Source organism: Microcaecilia unicolor, chromosome 8 (genome assembly GCF_901765095.1).
Source record: "Microcaecilia unicolor chromosome 8, aMicUni1.1, whole genome shotgun sequence".
In the NCBI taxonomy this organism is placed as follows: Eukaryota; Metazoa; Chordata; class Amphibia; order Gymnophiona; family Siphonopidae; genus Microcaecilia; species Microcaecilia unicolor.
Genome location: NC_044038.1, coordinates 189628536 through 189653109, shown reverse-complemented (window position 1 = coordinate 189653109; position 24574 = coordinate 189628536). Strand labels below are relative to the sequence as shown.

The window sequence follows — 24574 nt, the reverse complement described above, 5'->3', positions numbered from 1 at the left end:
CTATTTGCAGCTCCTTTGTGGCCCAGGCCTGTTTGCAATGGCACCAGAAGTTGAGGGCCAGGAGTGGCTCTCGGGCAGCTAGGATGGAGGCGGGCCTCGCTTATCTGGCAGATTCGGTGTACGAGATGCTGCAGGCTTCGGCCAAGGGAATGTCACTGGTGGTCACAGCAAGATGCTGTTAGGACTTGAGTAGTGAGCCCTTGTGCCACGACTGAGCATGGTGGATGAAGTGGAGGAGTGGCCTAGTGGTTAGGGTGGTGGACTTTGGTCCTGGGGAACTGAGGAAGTGAGTTCGATTCCTGGCACAGGCAGCTCCTTGTGACTCTGGGCAAGTCACTTAACCCTCCATTGCCTACCACATTGAGCCTGCCATGAGTGGGAAAGCGCGGGGCACAAATGTAACAAAAAAAAAAAAAAAAGAGCAGCGCCGCAGCTGGACAACCCCTAACTTCACCTGGGAAGCGACCACCGTTCCCCAGGAGTTGAGCCCCCAGGTGCAGGTGGCCACCAGGACCGTTATTGAATGGACTTGGGGAAAATCCACTATTTCTATGATAAGAAGAATAAAATGTTTTGTACTTTTTTTGGTATCTTGCCAGGTATATTCTGACCTGGATTGGCCACTGTTGGAAACAGGATGCTGGGCTTGATGGACCTTTGGTCTTTCCCAGTATGGCAATACTTATGTATTTATGTAAAGGCCGGGCGACCTGGCCTGTATCTCTTGCTGTCTCGAAAACGAGGGTGAGCCGCCCCCGGCTGTCTACCGGACAGCCCAGGCCGGTCCTCTGGCAACCGCTGGGGTCTGGTTTTCCCAAGCTCCTTTACCAGATTGCTAAGGTCTTCTCCGAAAAGCAGTTTCCCCTGAAAGGCAGCTTGACCAGGCGTGCCTTAGAGGCCGCATTCGCTGACCAAGCCTGGAGCCACAGCTGGCATCTGTTGCAACCCTACCTTGTTCTTCTGGCAGCGACCATATTGGAAGGATCATCTGAGCAGCAACCATCTTGGGAAGTTCATCTGAAGGGCAGCCATCTTGGAAGGATCATTTGAGGAGCAGCCATCTTAGTTAGCTCACTAGGAGGCAGCCATCTTGAGTTCTTTTGAGCGTGCCCTATGGGAGCTCTTGCCTCACAGCTGAGACCAGGACCCTCTGATTGGAGACCTATTTAAGAGCTGGCCTGAGCCACCTTCTTTGCTTTGGCTTCTATGATTATAGAGGTTTGGTGCTCGCATCGTGTGTTTCACTGCTTACTTGTCTGCTGATACCTGACTACTTGGACTGGACCTGACTACCCACTGTGTTGCTGCCTGCCTTGACCTTTGGACTGTACCTGACTACCCGCTGTATTGTTGCCTGCCTTGACCTTTAGACCGGACCTGACTACCCGCTGTGTTGCTGCCTGCCTTGACCTTTGGACTGGACCTGATTATCCACTGTATTGCTGCCTTGATCTTTGGACTGTACCTGATTACCCGCTGAGTTACGCCCGCCTTTATCACTAGCCAGGTCATTGGCTGCCCAACCCCGTCTGGATCCCAAAGTCCTGGTGGCCACCTGCACCTGGAGGTTCAATTCCTGGGGAATGGTGGTCGCTTCCCAGGTGAAGCTAGGGGTTGTCCGGCTGCCTGACCGAGTGCGGCGCTGCTGTTCATCCACCGTGCTCAGTCGTGGCACAAGGGCTCACTACTCAAGTCCTAACATATGCTCTCTAATTTTGTTCTTAATAATAGTCTCTACCATTTTGCCCGGCACCGACGTCAGACTCACTGGTCTATAATTTCCCGGATCTCCTCTGAAACCTTTTTTAAATATCGGTGTTACATTGGCCACCCTCCAATCTTCCGGTACCATGCTCGATTTTAAGGATAAATTACATATTTCTAACAATAGTTCTGCAAGCTCATTTTTCAGTTCTATCAGTACTCTGGGATGAATACCATCTGGTCCAGGAGATTTGCTACTCTTCCGTTTGTAGAACTGCCTCATTACATCCTCCAGGTTTACAGAGAATTCATTAAGTTTCTCCGACTTACCATTTCCCAAATCTTCCTCGGTGAAGACCGAAGCAAAGAATTCATTTACTCTCTGCTACGGCTTTGTCTTCCCTGATCTCCCCTTTTATTCCTCGGTCATCTAGCAGTCCAACCGATTCTTTTGCCGGCTTCCTGCTTTTAATATACCTAAAAGTAGAGAGGTGTGGTAGCCGTGTTAGTCCACTCTTGTTTTATTTCTATTAATATATCTAAAAAAATGTTCTTGTTTGATTTCTATTAATATACCTAAAAAAAATTTTACTATGTGTTTTTGCCTCTTAGCCTTCCTTATCAGCGCTTTGCATTTGACTTGACATTCCTTATGCTGTTTCTTATTATTTTCAGTTGGTTCCTTCTTCCATTTTCTGAAGGATTTTCTTTTAGCTCTAATAGCTTCCTTCACCTCACTTTTTAACCATGCCGGCTGTTGTTTGGTCTTCCATCCTCCTTTTTTAATATGCAGAATATATTTGACCTGATGTAAATTTTTGACCCTCGGACCCGCTGCTCTGTTTTTTTTTTCACCGTTCTCATTTTGTCATGTTCTCCTTTTTTAAAGTTAAACGCTAACGTATTTGATTTCCTATGTATAGTTACTTCAAAGCTAATATCAAATCCGATCATATTATGATCACTTATCAAGCGGCCCCAGCACCGTTACCTCCCGCACCAGATTATGCGCTCCACTAAGGATTAGGTCTAGAATTTTTCCTTCTCTCATCGGTTCTTGTACTAGCTGCTCCATAAAGCAGTCCTTGATTTCATCAAGGAATTTTACCTCCCTAGCATGCCCTGATGATACATTTACCCAGTCAATATCGGGGTAATTGAAATCACCCATTATTATTGTGTTGCCCAGTTTGTTTGCGTCCCTAATTTCCTTTAACATTTCTGCATCCGCCTGTTCATCCTGGCCAGGCGGACAGTAGTACACTCTTATCACTATCCTTTTCCCCTTTACACATGGAATTTCATTCCATAGTGATTCCAAGATGTGTTTTGTTTCCTGCAGAATTTTCTATCTATTTGATTCAAGGCTCTCCTTAATATACAATGCTACCCCTCCACTAATTCGATCCATCCTATCACTACGATATAATTTGTACCCTGGTATGACAGTGTCCCACTGGTTATCCTCCTTCCACCAGGTCTCAGACATGCCTATTATATCTAATTTTTCATTTAGTGCAATATATTCTAACTCTCCCATCTTATTTCTTAGGTTCCTGGCATTCACATATAGACATTTCAAACTATGTTTGTTGTTCCTATTTACGTTGTGCTCAGTACTTGACATAAGCACTGCCACGCTGGGAAAAGACCAAAGGTCCATCAAGCCCAACACTCTGTCTCCGACAGCGGCAAATCCAGGCCCCAAGAACCTGGCAAAACCCCAAAATTTAATAATGATCAATGGACTTTTCCTTCCGGAATCTGTCCAGACCCCTTTAAACTCAGCAAGTCCAGTTGCCGTCACTACCTTCTCCGGCAATGAGTTCCAGAGTCTAACTGCGCGCTGAGTAAAGAAAAACTTTCTCTGATTTGTTTTAAACCTACCACATTCTAATTTCATCTTGTGTCCCCTGGTTCTATTATTGTTAGAAAGTGTAAACAAATGCTTCACATCTGTTCACTCTACCCCACTCATTATTTTGTAGACCTCTATCATATCACCCCTCAGCCGGCTTTTGTCCAGGCGAACCTCTCCTCATAGAGTAGTTGTCCCATCCCTTTTATCATTTTTGTCGCCCTTCTCTGCACCTTCTCCAATTCCTTTATATCTTTTTTGAGATGAGGCGACCAGAACTGAATACAATACTCCAGGTGCGGTCGCACCATGGAGCAATATAACGGCATTATAACATCCTCATGTTTGTTTTCCATCCCTTTTCTAATAATACTCAACATTCTGTTCGCCTTCTTAGCCGCTGCAGCACATTGAGCGGAAGATTTCAATGTCCTATCCACGATGACTCCCAGATCCCTTTCTCGGTCCGTAACTCCTAAAGCGGAACCTTACATGACATAGCTGTAATTCAGGTTCCTCCTTCCCACTTGCATCACTTTGCACTTGTCAACGTTGAACTTCATCTGCCATTTGGACGCCCAATCCCCCAGTCTCATGAGGTCTCCTCCTGCGACGAGACGACCCTGGATAACTTTGTGTCATCTGTGAATTTAATTACCTCACAAGTTACTCCCATCTCAAGGTCATTTATAAATATGTTAAAAAGCAGCGGTCCTAGCACAGACCCCTGAGGGACCCAACTAACTACCCTTCTCCATTGAGAATAATGACCATTCAACCCTACTCTCTGCTTCCTATCTTTTAACCAGCTCCTAATCCATAATAATACACTACCTCCAATCCCATGACTCTCCAGTTTCCTTTGGAGTCTTTCATGAGGCACTTTGTCAAACGCCTTCTGAAAATCTAGATATACAATATCCACCGGCTCCCCTTTGTCCACATATTTGTTCACCCCCTCGAAAAAATGCAGTAGATTTCTGAGGCAAGACTTTGTCTTAGTAGCCCATGCTTTTGTATGTGCTCTGTAATTTTATTCTTAACTAGTAAAAAAAGGCCTGTTTCTGTCAGAAATTAAACGGGCGCTAGCAAGGTTTTCCTCGGAGTGTATGTTTGAGAGAGAGAGCGTGTGTGAGAGATGTAGAGTGTGATAGACAGAGAGTGTGTCAGAGACAATGTATGTGATAGAGTGAGAGTGAGTGTGCACCCCCTCCCCCCTCCCTTTATGGTCTGAGGCCCCCCTTCCACCCCCACCTTTCTGGGCTTAGGACCCCCTCACCCCCACCTTTCTGGGCTTAGGACCCCCCACCTTTCTGGTCTTAAGACCCCCTGCAGCCATCCATGTCCAGCAACCCTCCCCTCCCCCCTGCCCCCCTGCAGCTACCCATGTCCAGCGACCCTCCTCTCCCCTGCCTCCCTCCAGCCACCCATGTCCTGCAACCCTCCTCTCCCCCTGCCTCCCTTGCAGCCACCCATGTCCAGCGGCGACCCTCCTCTCCCCCTGCCCCCCCTGCAGCCACCCATGCCCAGCGACCCTGCTCTTCCCCTGCCCCCCTGCAGCCACCCATGTCTACCGACCCCCCCTGCCCCCCCTGCAGCCACCCAGGTTGTGTTTAACGAAATCTTTGTGGCAGGCAGGAAAGATCCACGTTCCTGCCTGCCTGCTGCTGGTGCTGGCGCTCCCCTGCTGCCGGATCGCTGTTGAAAATGGCCGCCGAGACTTCTGTTGAAGTCTTGGAGGCCACCCTTGTAAGTATCAGCGGCCATTTTGAACAGCGATCCGGCATCAGGGGAGCGCCAGCAGCGGGCAGGAAGGAACGTGGATCTTTTCTGCCTGCCCTGAAGATTTCGTTAAACACAACCTGGGTGGATGAAGGAGGGGCAGGTGAGAGAGCAGGGTCGCTGGATATGGGTGGCTGGAGGGGGGGCAGGGGGAGAGCAGGGTTGCACCTGGACATGGGTGGCTGCAAGGGGGCAGGGGAGAGGAGGGTCACAGGACATGGGTGGCTGGAGGAGGGCAGGGGAGAGGAGGGTCGCTGGACATGGGTGGCTGCAAGGGGGAGATGTGCTTCGGGTGGGGGGAGGGGGTGTTTGTGCTTCGGGGAGGGGGGAGGTTGATGTGCCGGGGGGGGGGGGGGGCTTGGGTGATGCTCCGAGGGGGGTGGTTCTTTTTTTCCGCGCTTGTAGTTTTTTGATGTGCCGCTCCCTGCCACTTGCTCCGAAGTGACAGGGAGCGGCGCACTGACAGCTGATTCCCAGGCAGGGGATGAGCTGTGAGTGACGTCATCCTGGCTACGGAGCCTAGCTCAGCAACTCCAGGAGCCACGGACACAGGCAGTCCCACATTAGAACGTTGATGGTGAGAATTATTATATAGGATAATAGCCTCCACCATTTTTCCCGGCACCGACGTCAGACTCGCCGGTCTATAATTTCCTGGATCTTCTCTGGAACCCTTTTTAAAAATTGGCGTTACATTGGCCACCCTTCAATCTTCCGGTACCACACTTGTTTTTAGGGATAAATTGCTTATTACTACCAGTAGCTCCACAAGTTCATTTTTCAGCTCTATTAATATTCTGGGATGAATACCATCCGGTCGTGGTGATTTACTACTTTTCAGTTTGCAGAACTGCCCCATTACATCCTCCAAGTTTACGGAGAAATCATTTAGTCTTTCTGACTCGTCTGCTGCAAATACCTTTTCCAGCACCGGTATCCCTCCCAAATCCTCCTCGGTGAAGACCGAAGCAAAGAATTCATTTAATTTCTCCGCTACGGCTTTGTCTTCCTGATCGCCCCTTTAACACCACAGTCGTCCAGCGGTCCTACCGACTCTTTAGCCGGCTTCCTGCTTTTAATATACCCTAAAAAAATTTTTGCTATGTGTTTTTGCTTCTAACGCTAACTTTTTTTCAAAGTCCTTCTTAGCCCTCCTTATCTCCTTTTTGCATTTGGCTTGACATTCCTTATGTTTTATCTTATTGTCTTCAGTCTGTTCCCTTCTCCATTTTCTGAAGGATTGTTTTTTAGCTCTAATAGTTTTCTTTACCTTACTGTTTAGCCACGCCGGCAGACGTTTGGTCTTTTTGCCTCTTTTTCTAATACGCGGAATATATTTGTCCTTTACTTCTAGGGTGGTGTTTTTGAACAGCATCCACGCCTGATTCAAGTTTTTTACCCTTTCAGCTGATCCCTTCAGTCTTTTTTTCACCGTTCTTCTCATTTTATTGTAGTCTGGCACCAGTATCCCACCCAAATCTTCCTCGGTGAAGACCGAAGCAAAGAATTCATTTAATTTCTCCGCTACGGCTTTGTGTTCCCTGATTGCCCCTTTTACTCCTCGGTCATCTAGCGGTCCAACTGATTCTTTTGCCGGCTTCCTGCTTTTAATATAACTTAAAATTTGTTTACTATGAGGCTCATTTTCAAAGCACTTAGCCTCCCAAAGTTCCATAGAAACCTATGGAACTTAGCCTCCCAAAGTGCTTTGAAAATATGCCTCTATGTGTGTTTGCCTCCAATGCAATCTTTTTTTCAAAGTCCCTCTTAGCTTTCCTTATCAGCGCTTTGCATTTGACTTGACATACCTTATGCTGTTTCTTATTATTTTCAGTCGGTTCCTTCTTCCATTTTCTGAAGTAGCCATACTGGGTCAGACCAGTGGTCCATCTAGCCCAGTATCCTGTTTTCCAAACAGTGGCCAAGCCAGGTCACAAATACCTGGCAGAAACCCAAATTGTGGCAACACTCCATACTACAAATCTCAGGACAAGCAGTTGCTTCCCATGTCTGTCTCAATAGCAGACTATGGACTTTTCCTCCAGGAATTTGTCCAAACCTTTTAAACCCAAATAACACTAACCGCTGTTACCATATCCTCTAGCAAAGAGTTACAGAGCTTAACTATTCTTTGAGTGAAAAAATATTTCCTCCTGTTTGTTTTTAAAGTATTTCCATGTAACTTCCTCGAGAGTGTCCCCTAGTCTTTGTACTTTTGGAACGAGTAAATAATCGATTTACTTCTATTTGTTCTACATCACTCAGGATTTTGTAGACCTCAATCATATCTCCCCTCATCTGTCTCTTTTCCAAGCTGAAGAGCCCTAACCTCTCTAGCCTTTCCTCATACGAGAGGCGTTCCACCTCCTTTATCGTGTTGGTTGCTCTTCTTTGAACCTTTTCTAATTCCACTATATATTTTTTTGAGATAAGGTGACAAGAAATGAATGCAATACTCAAGGTGCGGATGCACCATGGAGCAATTCAAAGACATTATAGTATTTTCGATCTTATTCACCTAATAATTCCTGACATCCTGTTTGCTTTTTTTTAGCCACCGCCGCACATGAGCAGATTTCAGCGTTATTATCTACAACAACAACAAGATCTTTTTCTTGAGTGCTGACCCCCAAGGTGGACCCTAGCATCAGGTAGCAGTGATTCGGATTGTTCTTTCCAATGTATATCACCTTGCATTTGCCCACATTAAATTTCATCTGCCATTTGGATGCCCAGCCTTCCAATTTCCTAAGGTCTTCCTGCAATATTTCATAGTCCGCACGTGTTTTAACAGCCTTGAATAGTTTTGTGTTATCTGCAAATGTAATCACCTCACTCGTCGTTCCGATTTCCATATCATTTATAAGTATGTTAAATAGCATCAGTCCCAGTATAGATTCCTGTGGCACTCCACCCTCCTCCATTGAGAGAAATGACCATTTAACCCTACCATCTTATTGTTGTCCAATAACCAGTTCCTAATCCACACCAGAACCTTGCCTCCTATCCCATGACTCTTTAAGTTTCTCAGGAGTCTCTCATGAGGAACTTTATCAAAAGCTTTCTGACAATCTAGGTACATTACATCAACTGTCTCACCTTGCTATTTTGTTATAACATGTTATTGTATTTATTTATGGCCTGTATTTTGTTTTATAAAGGTACTGGATATTTTTCCAAGTTTATTAAGCATTTGTTATCCTTCACATCAAGTAATATATCCGAGCGGTTTACAATCCTAAAAAAAGGAGATAGGAGAGAGAAGGAAGAAGGGGACCAAGATTTGAAAGACCAGGATTGGAGGAAGAAGAAATTGAACTACAATAAATGATAGGAAAGATGAGGCAATAGAGGTAAACAGCAAGAAGAGGCTCTTCTGAGGTGTCTGGCGGCCCCAAGCTGACTGCAATATTAAGTTCAGGCATAAGCATCTTCAAAAAGAAATGTTTTCAAGTCTAATTTGAATTTTTCTACAGATGTCTGCAGTCGAAGCTGAAGAGATAGAGCTTTCCATATGATAAGGCTGGTGACTGAAAAAATAGTGTCCAGTGATATCATATTTAATTTGCTTGAATGAAGGTACCACTAAGAGGTGTTGTTGGGATGAGTGGAGAGTATGTGACCAGGAATAAGGTGTCAGCAGATGTGCCAAGAAAAGTAGGGAGCTTGCGCCCCTTATTTTGAAGACCAAAACAAGGATCTTATAGGTGACTCTGTGTGAGATTGGTAGCCAATGTGCAGTTTTAAGGAGGGAGGTAGCACGATCAAATTCTCTTGAACCTGTGGATTGTGTTTATAAACCACTTTAAAACTTTGTCATATTAAGTGGTATATCAAGTTACTAAATCAAATTATGTCTATCTCTTGTTTTAAAAAATGCAGCATGTTTTCCTTTTCTATATATTTTTCTCTTCTAGGCTTCTTTGGCACCTTTTCAAGAAATCTTTGTTAGTTAATTTAATCAGTGTAACTATACTGGATCTTTTTCAACAGAGAAATATAATTTACCTGTAATTTTTGGTTTCTGAAGTCTTCCCACTGAAGTCTGTCATTTAAAAAAAATTTTTTTTGAAGTCTTTATTGAAATCCAAACACAGTGACAAACACAAAAAACATAATCAGGTTAAACACAGGCTGAGAAGTAATTAATAAGTAGCATTACAGAAACCAAGAAAAACTAAATAAGATTACCTCCAAATGACTAAAACAATGTCAAATCCAATTAACTTGAGTAATAGGAACAATTCCCAAGTTTGAATATAGCATATAACAAAACCCAAAGCCTAGAAAACACTTCTAATATTTTAGATTTAATATATCTTAGCCTCCTCCAAAGGTGAATACTAAACACTCAGTCAATAAACCCCAACCTACCCCCTTTCCCCCACTCCCCAACCTTCATTAACCCAAAGGGGGGGGGGGAAGACTATCCCTGTACAACATTGAAATTGGGACACAGTCAACATGAACAGTAAAGTAAAAAGGGCTTCCAAATACTGTCCTGCTTATAATGTACAATGTTTTATCACAGTCAGGTCAGGTGCTCCATTCTCAAATATACTTGGTAACCACTTCACCAAAGATGGAGGAGTAGGTTGTTTCCAATCAGCTGCCAAAGTCAATTGCGTCACACTTTAAAGCATGGTGAACAATCAGAGTGTAATTGAGTGAGTCCAGGTGATTTTTTTACTGAAAAGAAATACTGCTGGATTCCGTTGGATTAGATGACTGATCCACTGTTGCAGCCTACACTGAATAGCCCTCCAATATGCCCAGGCCTTTATACAGGTCCAAAGATAAAGAAGTAGAGGCTGGCCAAAGGACAGTCCAACACAGAAGATGGTGCTTTAAAAGATGCTTTATTTGCTGCTTGGACACAAAGAAACACCTGCCTCAGGGGTCACAATAGTGTTCAGAAAAGGACACTTCAAAACCAACAAAGCCACACAGCAATAAGCTTGGAGGAAATGCTGACGAACTAGCACAGATTGGGAAAGTTTCTTAGTGTCCTTTTCTGAACACTATTGTGACCCCTGAGGCAGGTGTTTCTTAATGCCGAAACACGGACTGCGTCAGGTCCTTTGTGGCCAAGCAGTGAATAAAGTATCTTTTAAAGCACCATCTTCTGTGTTGGATTGTCCTTCGGCCAGCCTCTACTTCTTTATCCTCGTGCTGCATAAATAGAGGTTCTTCCTGTTTGTTTGTTATACCTTTATACAGGTCGCCAGATATGACTCATAGAGCTACTCTCACCGCAACACCTCCAGCAGAGTGGGGATACCCCAGAGTACATGAGGTGAAGTCTCACTGGAGTGAGATACCATTGATACATAACTTTCATTGAATTTTCTTTAACAGAAGTAGAAACAGAAAATTTTGTGAGGGCTTTTTCTATAGTCCCAATCCTCAGCTGTAAGACCAGCTCCTTCTCCCTCTTCACCTGATATAAGACATATGGGTGGAAGTATTTTGCATTTATATTGATAAATACAAGAGATCAACCCCTAGTGCCTCTAGAATCTTTACTAAGGTCCTTCAGAAAAGAGTCATCCCTCAATACTGTTTGTTTCACAATGGATGTCAGTAAAAAAAATACTTCAGTTGAGTGTAAGGAAGGGCTCCGATAACATGCCAAAAGGGATCACGGCCAAATTCTCAAAGAAGTTTTCCCAAGTTGCCAACCCCAAGGAACTCCATTTAGCAAAAAATACCCCCTTCTAACCCAGGATGAAATAATGGATTACTAGTAACTGGGGTATACTGTGACAATGGGGACTCAAGTTGAGGGAAAAGAGAATCCCATTAATAGAAGGTGGTGAGAATAATGGGACATGAATCCACAGACAAATGTCAATACTTATGGGGGAGCCACATTAGATGTTTCAACAGTTTATAGCCAACCATAGATTGCTGCAACCGCACCCACAGTTTGTGAGGTGGGTCCTGGACCTATTCGACCGCAGCCTGAGCTTGGGCTGCCCTATAATACCAAAATAAATTGGGCACAGCTAAACCACCCTTCCTTTTATCTCTGTAAAGGAAAGAACAGGGAAGTTGTGGTCTTTTATTATTCCAAACAAACTGGAGCAAAGGGTCCTGAAGACCAGACAAGAATTCCCTCTTCAGTTTAATTGGGAGAACTTGAAAGAAATGCATCAAATGGGGGGATAATATTCTTTTTTAAAGTTGCTATTCTTCTGAACCATGAGAGCTCCATGGAGTCCCATCATTCCATATCTTTAACTAACTTTTTTTTACCAGTGCATGATAATTGGCAGCAAATAAATCACTTGGATTCGCTGTTACATTAACTTCCAAGTATCAAATCCACTTCTGTGCCCTCCAGAAAGAGAAGGAAGACCATAAGGTAGTTGCACAATCCGGTGAAAGACTTACCACAAGGGCCTCTGTCCTTGCCATGTTAACTTAAAACCTGACCACTCAACTCTTTCTATAAAAGAACTAACAAGACTTATAAACCTCTTAGATACATTGGAGTACAAAAAGCCTCAGAACCCTTCCTCCACTTCTTATTTATAGAAGAGCATATGGTAGGAATATCTTGGGTACATTTACTTCATCGGCATAAAAAAAACCCTTTGAAAATTTAATTGTTAAAACTCCAATGAAATCAGTTTTCCTGGATCCAAATACAAGTGATGGAAATAAAGTTCAAACGTGACTTAACTTGAACATTCTTGCAATTCAGCTCCCAATGCAGCAGGCACTGACTGTGGCCAAAGTTTCGCCAATTAGGCTGTTTCAAGGTGCATATAATGTGTTGCTTGCTTACAGCATCATAAATCCGCAGTCTTAAGCTGAGGATATGATAGAGGTCTATAAAATAACGAGTAGAGTGGAACGGGTAGACGTGAATCGCTTGTTTACTCTTTCCAAAAATATTAGGACTAGGGGGCATACAATGAAGCTACAAAGTACTAAATTTAAAACAAATAGGAGAAAATATTTCTTCATTCAACATATAAGTAAACTCTGGAATTCATCGCCAGAGAATGTGGTAAAAGCAGTTAGCTTGGTGTAAAAAAGTTTTGGATAGCTTCCTAAAAGAAGAGTCCATAAGCCTTCATTTAGATGGACTTTGGAAAAATCCACTTCTTATTTCTAGGATAAGCAGCATAAAATATATTGTACTGTTTTAGGATCTTGCCAGTTACTTGTAACCTGGATTGGCACTGTTGGAAACAGAATGCTGGGCTTGATGGACCTTTGGTCTGTCCCAGTATGGCAACACTTACAGTGGGGGAAATAAGTATTTGATCCCTTGCTGATTTTGTAAGTTTGCCCACTGACAAAGACATGAGCAGCCCATAATTGAAGGGTAGGTTATTGGTAACAGTGAGAGATAGCACATCACAAATTAAATCCGGAAAATCACATTGTGGAAAGTATATGAATTTATTTGCATTCTGCAGAGGGAAATAAGTATTTGATCCCCCACCAACCAGTAAGAGATCTGGCCCCTACAGACCAGGTAGATGCTCCAAATCAACTCGTTACCTGCATGACAGACAGCTGTCGGCAATGGTCACCTGTATGAAAGACACCTGTCCACAGACTCAGTGAATCAGTCAGACTCTAACCTCTACAAAATGGCCAAGAGCAAGGAGCTGTCTAAGGATGTCAGGGACAAGATCATACACCTGCACAAGGCTGGAATGGGCTACAAAACCATCAGTAAGACGCTGGGCGAGAAGGAGACAACTGTTGGTGCCATAGTAAGAAAATGGAAGAAGTACAAAATGACTGTCAATCGACAAAGATCTGGGGCTCCACGCAAAATCTCACCTCGTGGGGTATCCTTGATCATGAGGAAGGTTAGAAATCAGCCTACAACTACAAGGGGGGAACTTGTCAATGATTTCAAGGCAGCTGGGACCACTGTCACCACGAAAACCATTGGTAACACATTACGACATAACGGATTGCAATCCTGCAGTGCCCGCAAGGTCCCCCTGCTCCGGAAGGCACATGTGACGGCCCGTCTGAAGTTTGCCAGTGAACACCTGGATGATGCCGAGAGTGATTGGGAGAAGGTGCTGTGGTCAGATGAGACAAAAATTGAGCTCTTTGGCATGAACTCAACTCGCCGTGTTTGGAGGAAGAGAAATGCTGCCTATGACCCAAAGAACACCGTCCCCACTGTCAAGCATGGAGGTGGAAATGTTATGTTTTGGGGGTGTTTCTCTGCTAAGGGCACAGGACTACTTCACCGCATCAATGGGAGAATGGATGGGGCCATGTACCGTACAATTCTGAGTGACAACCTCCTTCCCTCCGCCAGGGCCTTAAAAATGGGTCGTGGCTGGGTCTTCCAGCACGACAATGACCCAAACATACAGCCAAGGCAACAAAGGAGTGGCTCAGGAAGAAGCACATTAGGGTCATGGAGTGGCCTAGCCAGTCACCAGACCTTAATCCCATTGAAAACTTATGGAGGGAGCTGAAGCTGCGAGTTGCCAAGCGACAGCCCAGAACTCTTAATGATTTAGAGATGATCTGCAAAGAGGAGTGGACCAAAATTCCTCCTGACATGTGTGCAAACCTCATCATCAACTACAGAAGACGTCTGACCGCTGTGCTTGCCAACAAGGGTTTTGCCACCAAGTATTAGGTCTTGTTTGCCAGAGGGATTAAATACTTATTTCCCTCTGCAGAATGCAAATAAATTCATATACTTTCCACAATGTGATTTTCCGGATTTAATTTGTGATGTGCTATCTCTCACTGTTACCAATAACCTACCCTTCAATTATGGGCTGCTCATGTCTTTGTCAGTGGGCAAACTTACAAAATCAGCAAGGGATCAAATACTTATTTCCCCCACTGTATGTACTATTAGAAAGGCACTGGGACAAATGAGCACACTGAGTTTAGGAACGCTGACTTGTGTTTTGTGTAAAGTAGCCCCTAGTCACTGTCTTTAAGGCATCCCAAACCATGGCTAGGGAAGAACCTGTTTGCATTTTAAAATCTAAGTAGCCCTGTAAAGTACGCCTGTAATCCTTCAAATCTCATCATCTTGCAGCAGTAGATTGTTAATCTTCCATCACCAAGCCCTATCTTCTTTTGTAAGTGATGGAATTGTAGCCCAAGGGTGTGGTCTGAAATAGTGAGGTTATCAATGTTTGAAAAGCCTCCCACATCTGATAAGGAGTTATCTAAGAATACATAATTAATTCTAGATTAAGTACTGTGAGTATGGGAGAAAAAAAAGATAATCCCAGGGAGACGGATGGCCAAAACACCAAGCATCATACAGACCCAAACTATCAACCATTTGTCCTAGAGCTCGAGACATTTTAGAATCTGTACCTGAGACAAGGACTGTACGGTCTAATATAGGTTGCATAGTAGCATTAAAAGTCCCCAGCTACGATTTATTTATGCTTAAATGCTAATAGTTCTGAGTGGAGTTTGGCAAAACATTTATCCTGGTGTTCATTAGGAGCATAGATAGAAGCTAAAGTAACCTTTACATGATGAAGCAAAAGGTGAAGAGAAAGGTTGCGCCCTTCAGGGTCCCTCTTAATTTGTTGGACCTGTACCTGCACATCTGTATGAATTAACAGAGCCCCCCCCCCCCCCCATTTTATAGTACCTCATACATCAGAAGCTCATTTAAGAAAGGGAAATTATGGATGTGCCAACTACTTTTCATTGTCTTGTGTAAAATGTATCTCTTGTAAGGAAATAAAATGTGGTTTGACCCGAAGTAATTCTTTAAACAGGGTATGTTCAAGCCCTTAACATTATAAGAAAGAACAGTTAAATCAGTAGTCATGGAACATTAAGTACAATCCCCAAGCCAATGCCAAGCTACCAACCCCCCATAAAAACTGTCCCAACCTCTATCCCTCCCTACCACCACCCCCCCCAGCCAGAAACCCAACCAGGGCCCCTGAGTAGGTTACCAAAGGGCCTGAGTCCCCTCGCACCAAATGACCCCAAACTATTCAAAGTCCAATCAATTCCCAGAAATTGTTAATAACGCAGAAAAGGGATGTATAGGCAAGACAGTAACAAAGTATGAGCTAGCAAAAATCGATGCAAAAAAAGTTCAAATAGAGCTTTCAAAGTGACTGCTGGGTGGATGTCTCCATCTCTTGCCCGATGTTCTCTGCCAATGTTGTAACTTTGCACGAGCCCCAGGTGCAGCGGCACTCGGAGGAAGAGAGGTGGCAGTCAAACCTGCCTTGTGCAGAATTTTCTAAGCATCTACCAAGGTGCAAACTCGATTCAGCTTACCCGCAGCAGCAAAGCATAATGCAAATGGAAAGGCCCAGTGTATTTAATCTTTCATTTCTTCAAAAGTTCCAATACTGGGAAATGAAGGACAGCTGGACAAGCCACTGGTTCAACCAATCCACTTTAAATATGTATGGAGACTCAACATGACAACTGTGTTTCAGCACACATGATGCCTGCCTCAGGAGTCTGCTGGTGTGGAACTCAAGAACAATGAGTAATGATGGTAAGAGCTCTGTATGGGTCTTCTGCCTTGTGACACTGACAGAGAATTGTCAATATCCATACGGTCTTTTTAAAGACCCATACAGAGCTCTTAGCTCTTACCATCATTATTCAATGGTCTTGTATTCCACACCAGCAGACTCCTGAGGCAGGCATCATATGTGCCGAAACACGGTTGGCGTGTCGAGTCTCCATACGTATTTGAAGAATAAAGTGGATTGGTTGAACCAGTGGCTTGTTCAGCTGTCCTTCATTTCCCACTTTTTGCACTTCCTGTTGGTCCTCTGTGGGATTTTTCTTGTTCAGTTACTGTTGGGCAAATGTTCCAATACCAGTTTTATATAGTGGCGCTGCAACAAAGTGTAAGCAGAGATGGCTTGGAACAGTGTAATTTGCACATCATTATAAACTGCGGGGTCTGATGTGCCTTATTTAATGTTTGCTCTCTGTCCGGGTATTTCATAAATCGAGCAATGATGTCTTGAGATTTAGTATCCTGGGCTGTGCCTAATGAACAATGAGCTCTCTCCAACTCTAGAAGCACAAAGTCTCCATCTGAGCCCAGTAACTGACGAGAGTGCATGCTATCACAGGGAATTCCTCAGTTTCATGTCCCTCTGACACCCCACAGTATCGCAAATTCTTTCACCAGCCTCGGTTTTCTATATCTTCCAGTTTGCACATTAAATCCTCATATTGGTCCGAGAGCTTCAGTATGATGATGTCACTTCCTCCCTGAAGTCTATCAGTGAGGAGTAGATGGTTGAATTTACAAGGTTCAGTTTATACCTATCCCATTTACAATGTAAAATCACACCTGAACTTTCTCACTATAGAACAGATGACTCTTTCCCTGTACATTTTTGCTTTTATGCAAAACTTCAGAAGAAAAAAAAACATTTTGAAAAGCAAGTAGAAAAACCTTAGATTGCATGGCATATAATGACCATAGTCTTGCTCTATTTATTTCCCAGTCTCCTCCATACAGCTCTGGCAGTTATGATTCCATAAAAACAGAAGTGAGTGGCTGTCCAGAGGACCTGACAGTTGGTAGAGCTGCTGCTGCTGAGGACGATGACGATGACCATGATGACCATGAAGATAATGATAAGATAAATGATTCAGAGGGACTAGACCCAGAACGTCTGAAAGCTTTCAATGTAAGACCACATGCTTGTCCTTGCTACAGGTTTCTAGTTCTAAATATTTTGGACCCGATGCACATAGCTTACCGTGCCTCCAACATTTGCTTTAGACCGGTTGTAGCCAGTCTAAAGCAAACATTATTTAGCGTCTAATGCATAAAGGGGTTCTGCGTCCCTTTTACCATTTGCCATAGCAGCTTCCGATAACCCTATGCAAATTTATTATAACAAACTCATCAGTATTAAAATGAGCATTCCAAGTGATGTGCAGACATTACCGTGCACTGAGCACCTACCTTTAACGTGCAAAACTTTATGGCAGGTCTGGAGCTGTCATTAGGGGGAGCAGTCTGCTTGCACTATACAGTGCAAGCAGACTAGACCCCCAACCCCCAAAACTTTACAGTATGCCTGGTGGTCCAGTGGACCTTCCCTCTCAAGTCCCCCCCCCCCCCCGAACCAAAAACTCCCTGGTGGTCCAGTAGACCCCTCCCCCCCAACCCTCCCCAAAACCTTTAAAACCTCTCTGGTAGTCCAGCAGACCCCTCCCCCCCATCCCCGAATCCAAAGATCCCTGGTGTGGACCACCTGAAGAGCACCCCACCTCCACCCCTCCACATACCTTGAGTTGGAGGCAGGAAAGCAGGAGCAACTCCTACTCCCTCTTGCCTCTGGGCCCGCTCTTCTCCAAATGCCAGCGCACAGCCCCTGCCCGGTGCATCCTGAGATGCACTGGGAGGGGCTACCTACCATATAAGGGGAAAAATCCTTATATGGTGCTTAGCTCCTCCCAGTGTATCCCAGGATCCATCGGGTGGGGTCTGGGTGCTTCCATTTTGAGAAGGGCGGGCCCAGAGACAGGAAGGAGTAGGCATTGCTCCTGCCCTCCTGCCTCCAACTCTCAAGGTATGTAGAGGGGTGGGGGTCAGGAGACCACCGTGGAGGTTTTTGGGTTGAAGGGTGGGGGGATCGGGGGGGGGGGGGGGGGGTCTGCTGAACCACTAGGGAGTTCTAAAGGTTAAGGGGGAGGGTCAGGAGGGGTCTGATCATCACTTTTTGGGCATGTCCATCTATGATTGAGCCTTTTTACTGACCAGTGCGCAAAACTAACAACATGCATATAATTTGCATGCTGTTAGTATTAAGTATTCGTCGGTAATTTTGACTCAGTGTTGAGCTGGTGTTTTTCCGGCGCTGTTCTCTACAGTGCCGGAATTTTCAGCATTGGACCCCTATTAGATAACTTCCAATTCCTTTTCAGATGTTTGTGCGCCTCTTTGTGGATGAAAATTTGGACCGCATGGTTCCCATATCTAAACAGCCCAAAGAAAAGATACAGGCAATCATTGAATCTTGCAGTCGTCAGTTTCCAGAGTTTCAGGAGCGAGCACGTAAACGTATCCGCACTTACCTCAAGTCTTGCCGAAGAATGAAGAAGAATGGAATGGAGATGGTGAGCATCCAGCTTTCTGTCTTACTCCCTTTTCTCCTCTCTTTTCCTTCCTGTTTTTCATGTGCTCAATACACGACTAATGTCAAAGCAGTAGTGGCCCACTTGTTCCTAACAACTTAAGCTAACAGCATTCCTGCAACAGCAGACAGTAAGAATTTTTGCCTTTCCAAGACTGGTTCTTCTTTTCAAACATGTCCTTTACAGTGTAAATAACATGATACCATAGGAATTAGTCACCTTGCTTTCTAACTCCTTACTCTCTTACCTATCTATATGTTCCATCTTTGCTTATACCCTACACTGTCAATTAAAATGTTTTATTACGTATTGTGTTAACATTGTAAGTAGTGTACTATGCCATACTTTGTATTGTTATTTGAATATTTTTACTACTGTAATTGTCAATTGCTTATGTTTGATTTATTCTTATTGTACACCACCTTGAGTGAATTCCTTCAAAAAGGCAGTAAATAAATCATAATAAATAAACAAATGTCTCTAATTATCCATGATAGTTCTGAAATGCAAGAATGACCTGGAGTGAGGGAAGGTACAACTGATTATAAGTATGTAAGTGTTTCCATACTGGGACAGACCAAAGGTCCATCAAGCCCAACATCCTGTTTCCAGCAGTGGCCAATCCAGGTTACAAGTACCTGGCAAGATCCCAAAACAGTACAATATATTTTATGCTGCTTATCCTAGAAATAAGCAGTGGATTTTCCACAAGTCCATCTTAATGAAGGTTTATGGACTTTTCTTAGGCTATCCAAACCTTTTTTAAACCCCGCTAAGCTAACTACTTTTACCACATTCTCTGGCAACGAATTCTAGAGTTTAATTATACATTGAGTGAAAAAATATTTCTCCAATTTATTTTAAACTTACTATTTTGTAGCTTCATTGCGTGCCCTCTAGTCCTTAGTATTTTTGGAAAGATTAAACAAGCGACCTCTGTCATATCTCCCCTCAGCTACGTTTTCTCCAAGCTGAAGAGCCCTAGCCACTTCAGCCTTTCCTCATAGGGAAGTCATCCAATCCCTTTTATCATTTTCGTCACCCTTCTCTGTACCTTTTCTAATTCTGCTATATCTTTTTGAGATTCGGTGACCAGAATTGCACACAGTATTGGAGATGTGGTTGCACTATGGAGCAGTGGCGTAGCCAGACCTGACATTTTGGATGGGCCTAGAGCTAATATGGGTGGGCACTATGTATATAGGTATGAGTCGTGTTTCATGGGATAGTCTAAATAATGCCTTAGCGTGCACTTGATGACAAAATTATCTGCCCAACAGATGTCCTGCATCAACATAAACCAGATACATACTTTATGGAACACAGAAAATTTTTAATAAAGGAATATACTTGGGGCATATGGAATCACAACTTCACTTCATCTCTTTTGTACAAATGGATTATGCCATTTTGAACATGTTTCAGGGACAAGTAGTTTTCATAAGTCAAAATAATAAAAACATTTTCTTTCATGCAGATCTCTCATTTGTTTAAACATAACTACATGGGCTATAAGCCCCTAATGCAGTCCATTGGTTTTCTTATATTTTGTCCTTGTGATGACTTATACTGTGCTAAAACTAGAAATGCAGTGAGACAGAATAATAGAGTTGTTCCTCCTTGGTTAATTTTAGGCAAGAAGCTAAGAAATTATTTACTCTGGTCTTACAACAAGGACATCCCATCAAGTTATGAATCATCATTTGGAAAACATAAGTGTCATTCAACTCCAACTGTTTTACTGCTGCTTTCCCTTAGCCATCATTATTCCTGGGACTCAACTATATACAAACACAGAGCTGGGAGACAAAGATTACCCCCCCCCCCCCCCCAAAAAAAAAAAAAAAAAAAAAAAAAATATATATATATATATATATATATATATATATATATGCCTTTCACAACCAAACAGACTTGACAGAACTGGAAAATGTTGGCACACACTCAGACTGATCCTTGACTTCTGTGTGATGGTAGCTCTGCCCCATCACCCAATACTTCTCTCATAAATAGCAACAATAAACAATATTAAGTGCACCTTTATAATATATCACTGCACCCCACAAAACAAAAGGAGCAAGTTCCCACAAACCATCCCCCTCACTTGACCCAGGACAGGAAAAAAATAAAAAGACTTCAAATGCTCCCATGTATTTAATGGCTGATAAATACCTTTAGAAACCACAGTAATAACAAATAGCCAAAACAGATGGCAAATAACCACATTTTTAGAGAAAAGCTGAAGCTGACACTCGCTTCACTGGTAGCAGTTCACAAACATACTTTCATTGTTATTTTTTAATGGATACATAGAAGGGTTTTAATTTTTGTAAGTTTCAAGATTGCCCCTAATGTGGTTAAACCGCAACACATACCTGTTATCTTCGCATTTGTAAACCGAGAGAACTGGACGGTAGGAAAGCTTTAAGGCGAGCGGAAGGGTATTGACCCGAACCCGATAACTACAGAAAAACACAAAAGGCTTCAAATATCTCCCTCCTTCACTCGCTCGCTTGCTCGCTCACCTGCACATCGGCAGCACGTCCCTTGCAACTTCAGGCTTCCTCGCAGTAGGATGGAGTTTGGGGCCAGAAAGTAACACTCTCCTTTGCTCCTTCCCTCTGCCACCTCGATCGGGTTCGCCCGTCCTGCAAGAGGGGGTCTGTACCTTAGGATGGCGGCTTCGCCTCCCCTGTACCCAAGCTGCGGATGTGGAGAACGGTGCGGTGCGGAGCGGAGCCGAACCTCTCTCCCCCTCCCCCCCATCCGATGCTTGACTCCTGAATAACAGGAAACAAAGCAAGGCAGTAGGAGGTGCTTCACTGCTTTCTGCACATTTACTGCCTGTAGCTGTGCAGGATTGCTGGCAGCTGATTGGTGATCAATGAGACTGGACGGCCCTGAGCCAAATATGGGTGGGCCTGGGCCCACCCAGGCCCACCTGTAGCTATGCCCCTGCTATGGAGCATTACAAAGGCATTATAATGTCCTCATTTTTGTTTTCCGTTGCTTTCCTAATAATACTTAACATTCTATTTGCTTTCTTAGCCACCACTGCACACTGAGTAGAGGGTTTCAAAGTTTCGTCAACGATGACGCCTAGATCCTTTCCATTCCTATTGTGGAACCTTGCATCACGTAGGTATAGTTTGGGTTCCTCTTTCCCACATGCATCACTTTGCACTTGCGCACATTAAATGTCATCTACCATTTGGATGCCCAGTCTCGTAAGATCCTCTTGTAATTTTTCAAAATCCTCTTGCAGTTGGTCACTTCAAATTGACCTCAGTAATTCCACCCCTCCTGCCCTACTATCTCTCCACTCCTGCAGTTTCTACCCTCACTCTGATGATCACCATAACTGTCTCTTATTTCTCATCATCATCTTCTAAATATAAGAACATAAGAATAGCCTTACTGGATCATACCCATGGTCCATCTAGTCCAATATCCTGCTTCCAACACTGACCAATCTAGGTCACAAGTACCTGACAGAAACCCAATTAGTAGCAACATTTCATGCTACCAATCCCACGGGGCAAGCAGAGGTTTCCCCTATGTCCATCTCAATATCAGACTATGCACTTTTCCTACAGGAACTTCTCCAAAACTTTTCTAAACCCAGATAACTAACCACTGTTACCAAATCCTCCGGCAGCGAGTTCCAGAGCTTAACTATTCTTTGAGTGAAAAAATATTTTTTCCTATTTGTTTTAAAAGTATTTCCATATAATTTCATTGAGTGTCCCCTGGTCTTTGTACTTTTTGAAAGAGTGAAAAATTGATTCACTTCTACCCGTTCTACATTACTCAGGATTTTATAGACCTCAGTCATATCCCCTCTCAGCCATCTCTGTTCCAAACTCTTTAGCCTTTCCTCATCTGAGAGGAGTTCCATCCCTTTTATTATTTTGGTCTGCTGTTTGTCTCTTGTTGCTGTTAATTTTTCCTTCTGTATTCTCCCACCATCTTCCTTCTATACTTTAAAAGGGAAAGTTTTGTCCTGGTATTAACCATTGGAGAGGTACCTCTAGCTGTCTGAATCACTGGAGTTTTGCAGGTTGTCAGGTGTTGGTAGAGAATTGTTTGTTTATGTATTTTATTTATGGACATTTGCTCAACTGCCTTTAGGTAACAACTACTAAGGTGGTTTACAATAATAAAAATGACATGGGAAAGATTAAGTAAAAGTAAAAGAACAATAATGAGCACAAGAGGAATAAACAAATTACAAACAAAGAAACAAATAAGTTATCAGTTTAAAAGTCCAGATGTGCCAGCAGAATCCTCTTATAAATTATCCCTTAAGTCTATCTTCCTAAAAGCTAAACAAGAAAATCACCCAAATGTCCATACAGTCTCATCTTAAAATGTTAAATGTTTGAGCCAAAAGTTGGGCATCCTATCAAGGCTGGGCTGCTTCTCAGCCTATTTTCCAATTCTTTTTCAGAGACATCCAGCCTGTGGCTCATCACCCACAGTGACTGACCTGATCACAAGTTGTGATGCACTTGAGATTTTTAGCACATTAATTTTTTACCTAATTACCTTGCATGCAAGATTTTGAAGCACTCAGAGGTATTTGGTGGATATGATATCACAGTTTCAGAAGAGATTTCACAGATGTTAATAAATATAAATTATACTATAATAGGCTAAAATATTGATGCAGAAAAAAACACATACTAGGGAGAAGCAAGATGGTTGCCATGGAGAGAGGACATGTGCCTCATTGTTTTCTGCAACCCAGTGCTATGGGGAATTGGAAAGGGAAGATAGGGCTTACCCAACTGAGCCCTCTCCTATTCCTGCTTCTGGACCTATAGAACAATTTGTGGTACAAGGTGCTGAACTGGGGATTGATCTGCTGCCTGCTGTGAGAGAAGGCAATCAGGAACTTTTAAGTTTTGTTGAGCTTAGTGAAGTATAGCCTTCCTGTGATACCTGGACCCGTAAGTATAGTGCCCATGTCGCAGGAGGTAGTATTGGAGCGGCGTGCACCTCAGCAGCAGTTGGGAGTGATGCACTGAATTCATCAGACGGACCTGGAGAGACCTTGAAACAGCTTGTTTTGAGGAGTGATTTTCTTTTATTGGAGTTGCTGAGAGCGTCTTTTCGACCAACACTGGATATTGGCTCAGGAGAGGATCTGCTGTAAACATAGGTCTGCTCGGATTGGTTAAACCAGCAGTGGTTACTTTGGATTCCATTTGGGAGGGGGGCGGGGACAATTGAAGCATTACAAGGCAGTTTAAACAAGAAATTTGATTACCATAGTACTCTGACTAAAGATTTTAAGGGAAATATGAGATTTATAATACTTTGGTAGAACACGCTACAAAAATTCAAAGTCTTGAAAAAGGAATTTTGGACTTTTCTAATTTATGTCAAACTCTACGAATCATTCCAAATTGAATGTTAAACTTGAAAATATGGAGAACTATCAAAGAAGATTTAAGAATTTTGAATTTTTTTACGTAACCCAGTGATTTCTGCTAGAGAGATGTTTAAAGAATAATTTTTCTCTGGAAACACCATTCCCTTTGTAGAAAATATATTATGTATTTATTAAAGAGATTACCATTCTGAGTTGACTCTACATGTTGCTTCTCAGATTTCTGCTGACATTTTGGGTGTCGCCAGTTTTGCAAACTTTATTGGAAGATGATACTATGGTTTTTGCCTTGGCTTTGGATCGAAACTATGTTTTGAAAACTTAGGAGAGGAGTTATCAATGTGGGCTACTGTGGTCCAGGTTATTTTACCAGTAACTCATTCTACTTTAGCACGGTCCCTGTTTTATGCAATGAGACCCTGTGCTAAAATAACCTGACTTAATAGCCCACATTAATAATCCCTCCCCCTTATTTTCTTAAGTACATAAGCACTGCTATACTGGGAAAGACCAAGGGTCCATCAAGCCCAGCATTCTGTCTCCGACAGCGGCCAATCCAGGCTTCAAAAACCCGGCAACCCCCCTCCCCCCCCCCAAAAAAATTAATAATGTTCAGTGGACTTTTCCGTCAGGAATCTGTCCAAACCCCCTTTAAATTCCGTAAGGCCAGCTGCTGTCACTACATTCTCTGGCAACGAGTTCCAGAGTCTAACTACATGCTGAGAAAG

General features: G+C 43.4%; 1 protein-coding gene across 2 annotated transcripts in view; it reads left to right on the top strand.

Annotated features, from left to right (window-relative positions):
- NOL4L (nucleolar protein 4 like) overlaps positions 1 to 24574 on the top strand; it is a 189367-nt gene that overhangs the window by 61507 nt on the left and 103286 nt on the right. For both annotated transcript variants that reach the window (XR_003943161.1, XM_030212672.1), the window contains exons 3-4: positions 16810 to 16995; positions 18242 to 18433. Coding sequence is in view for 1 of the 2 variants with exons in the window: in XM_030212672.1 (XP_030068532.1) it covers positions 16810 to 16995; positions 18242 to 18433 (378 nt within the window). In the remaining variant the exon portion in view is untranslated. The remainder of the gene's footprint in view (positions 1 to 16809; positions 16996 to 18241; positions 18434 to 24574) is intronic.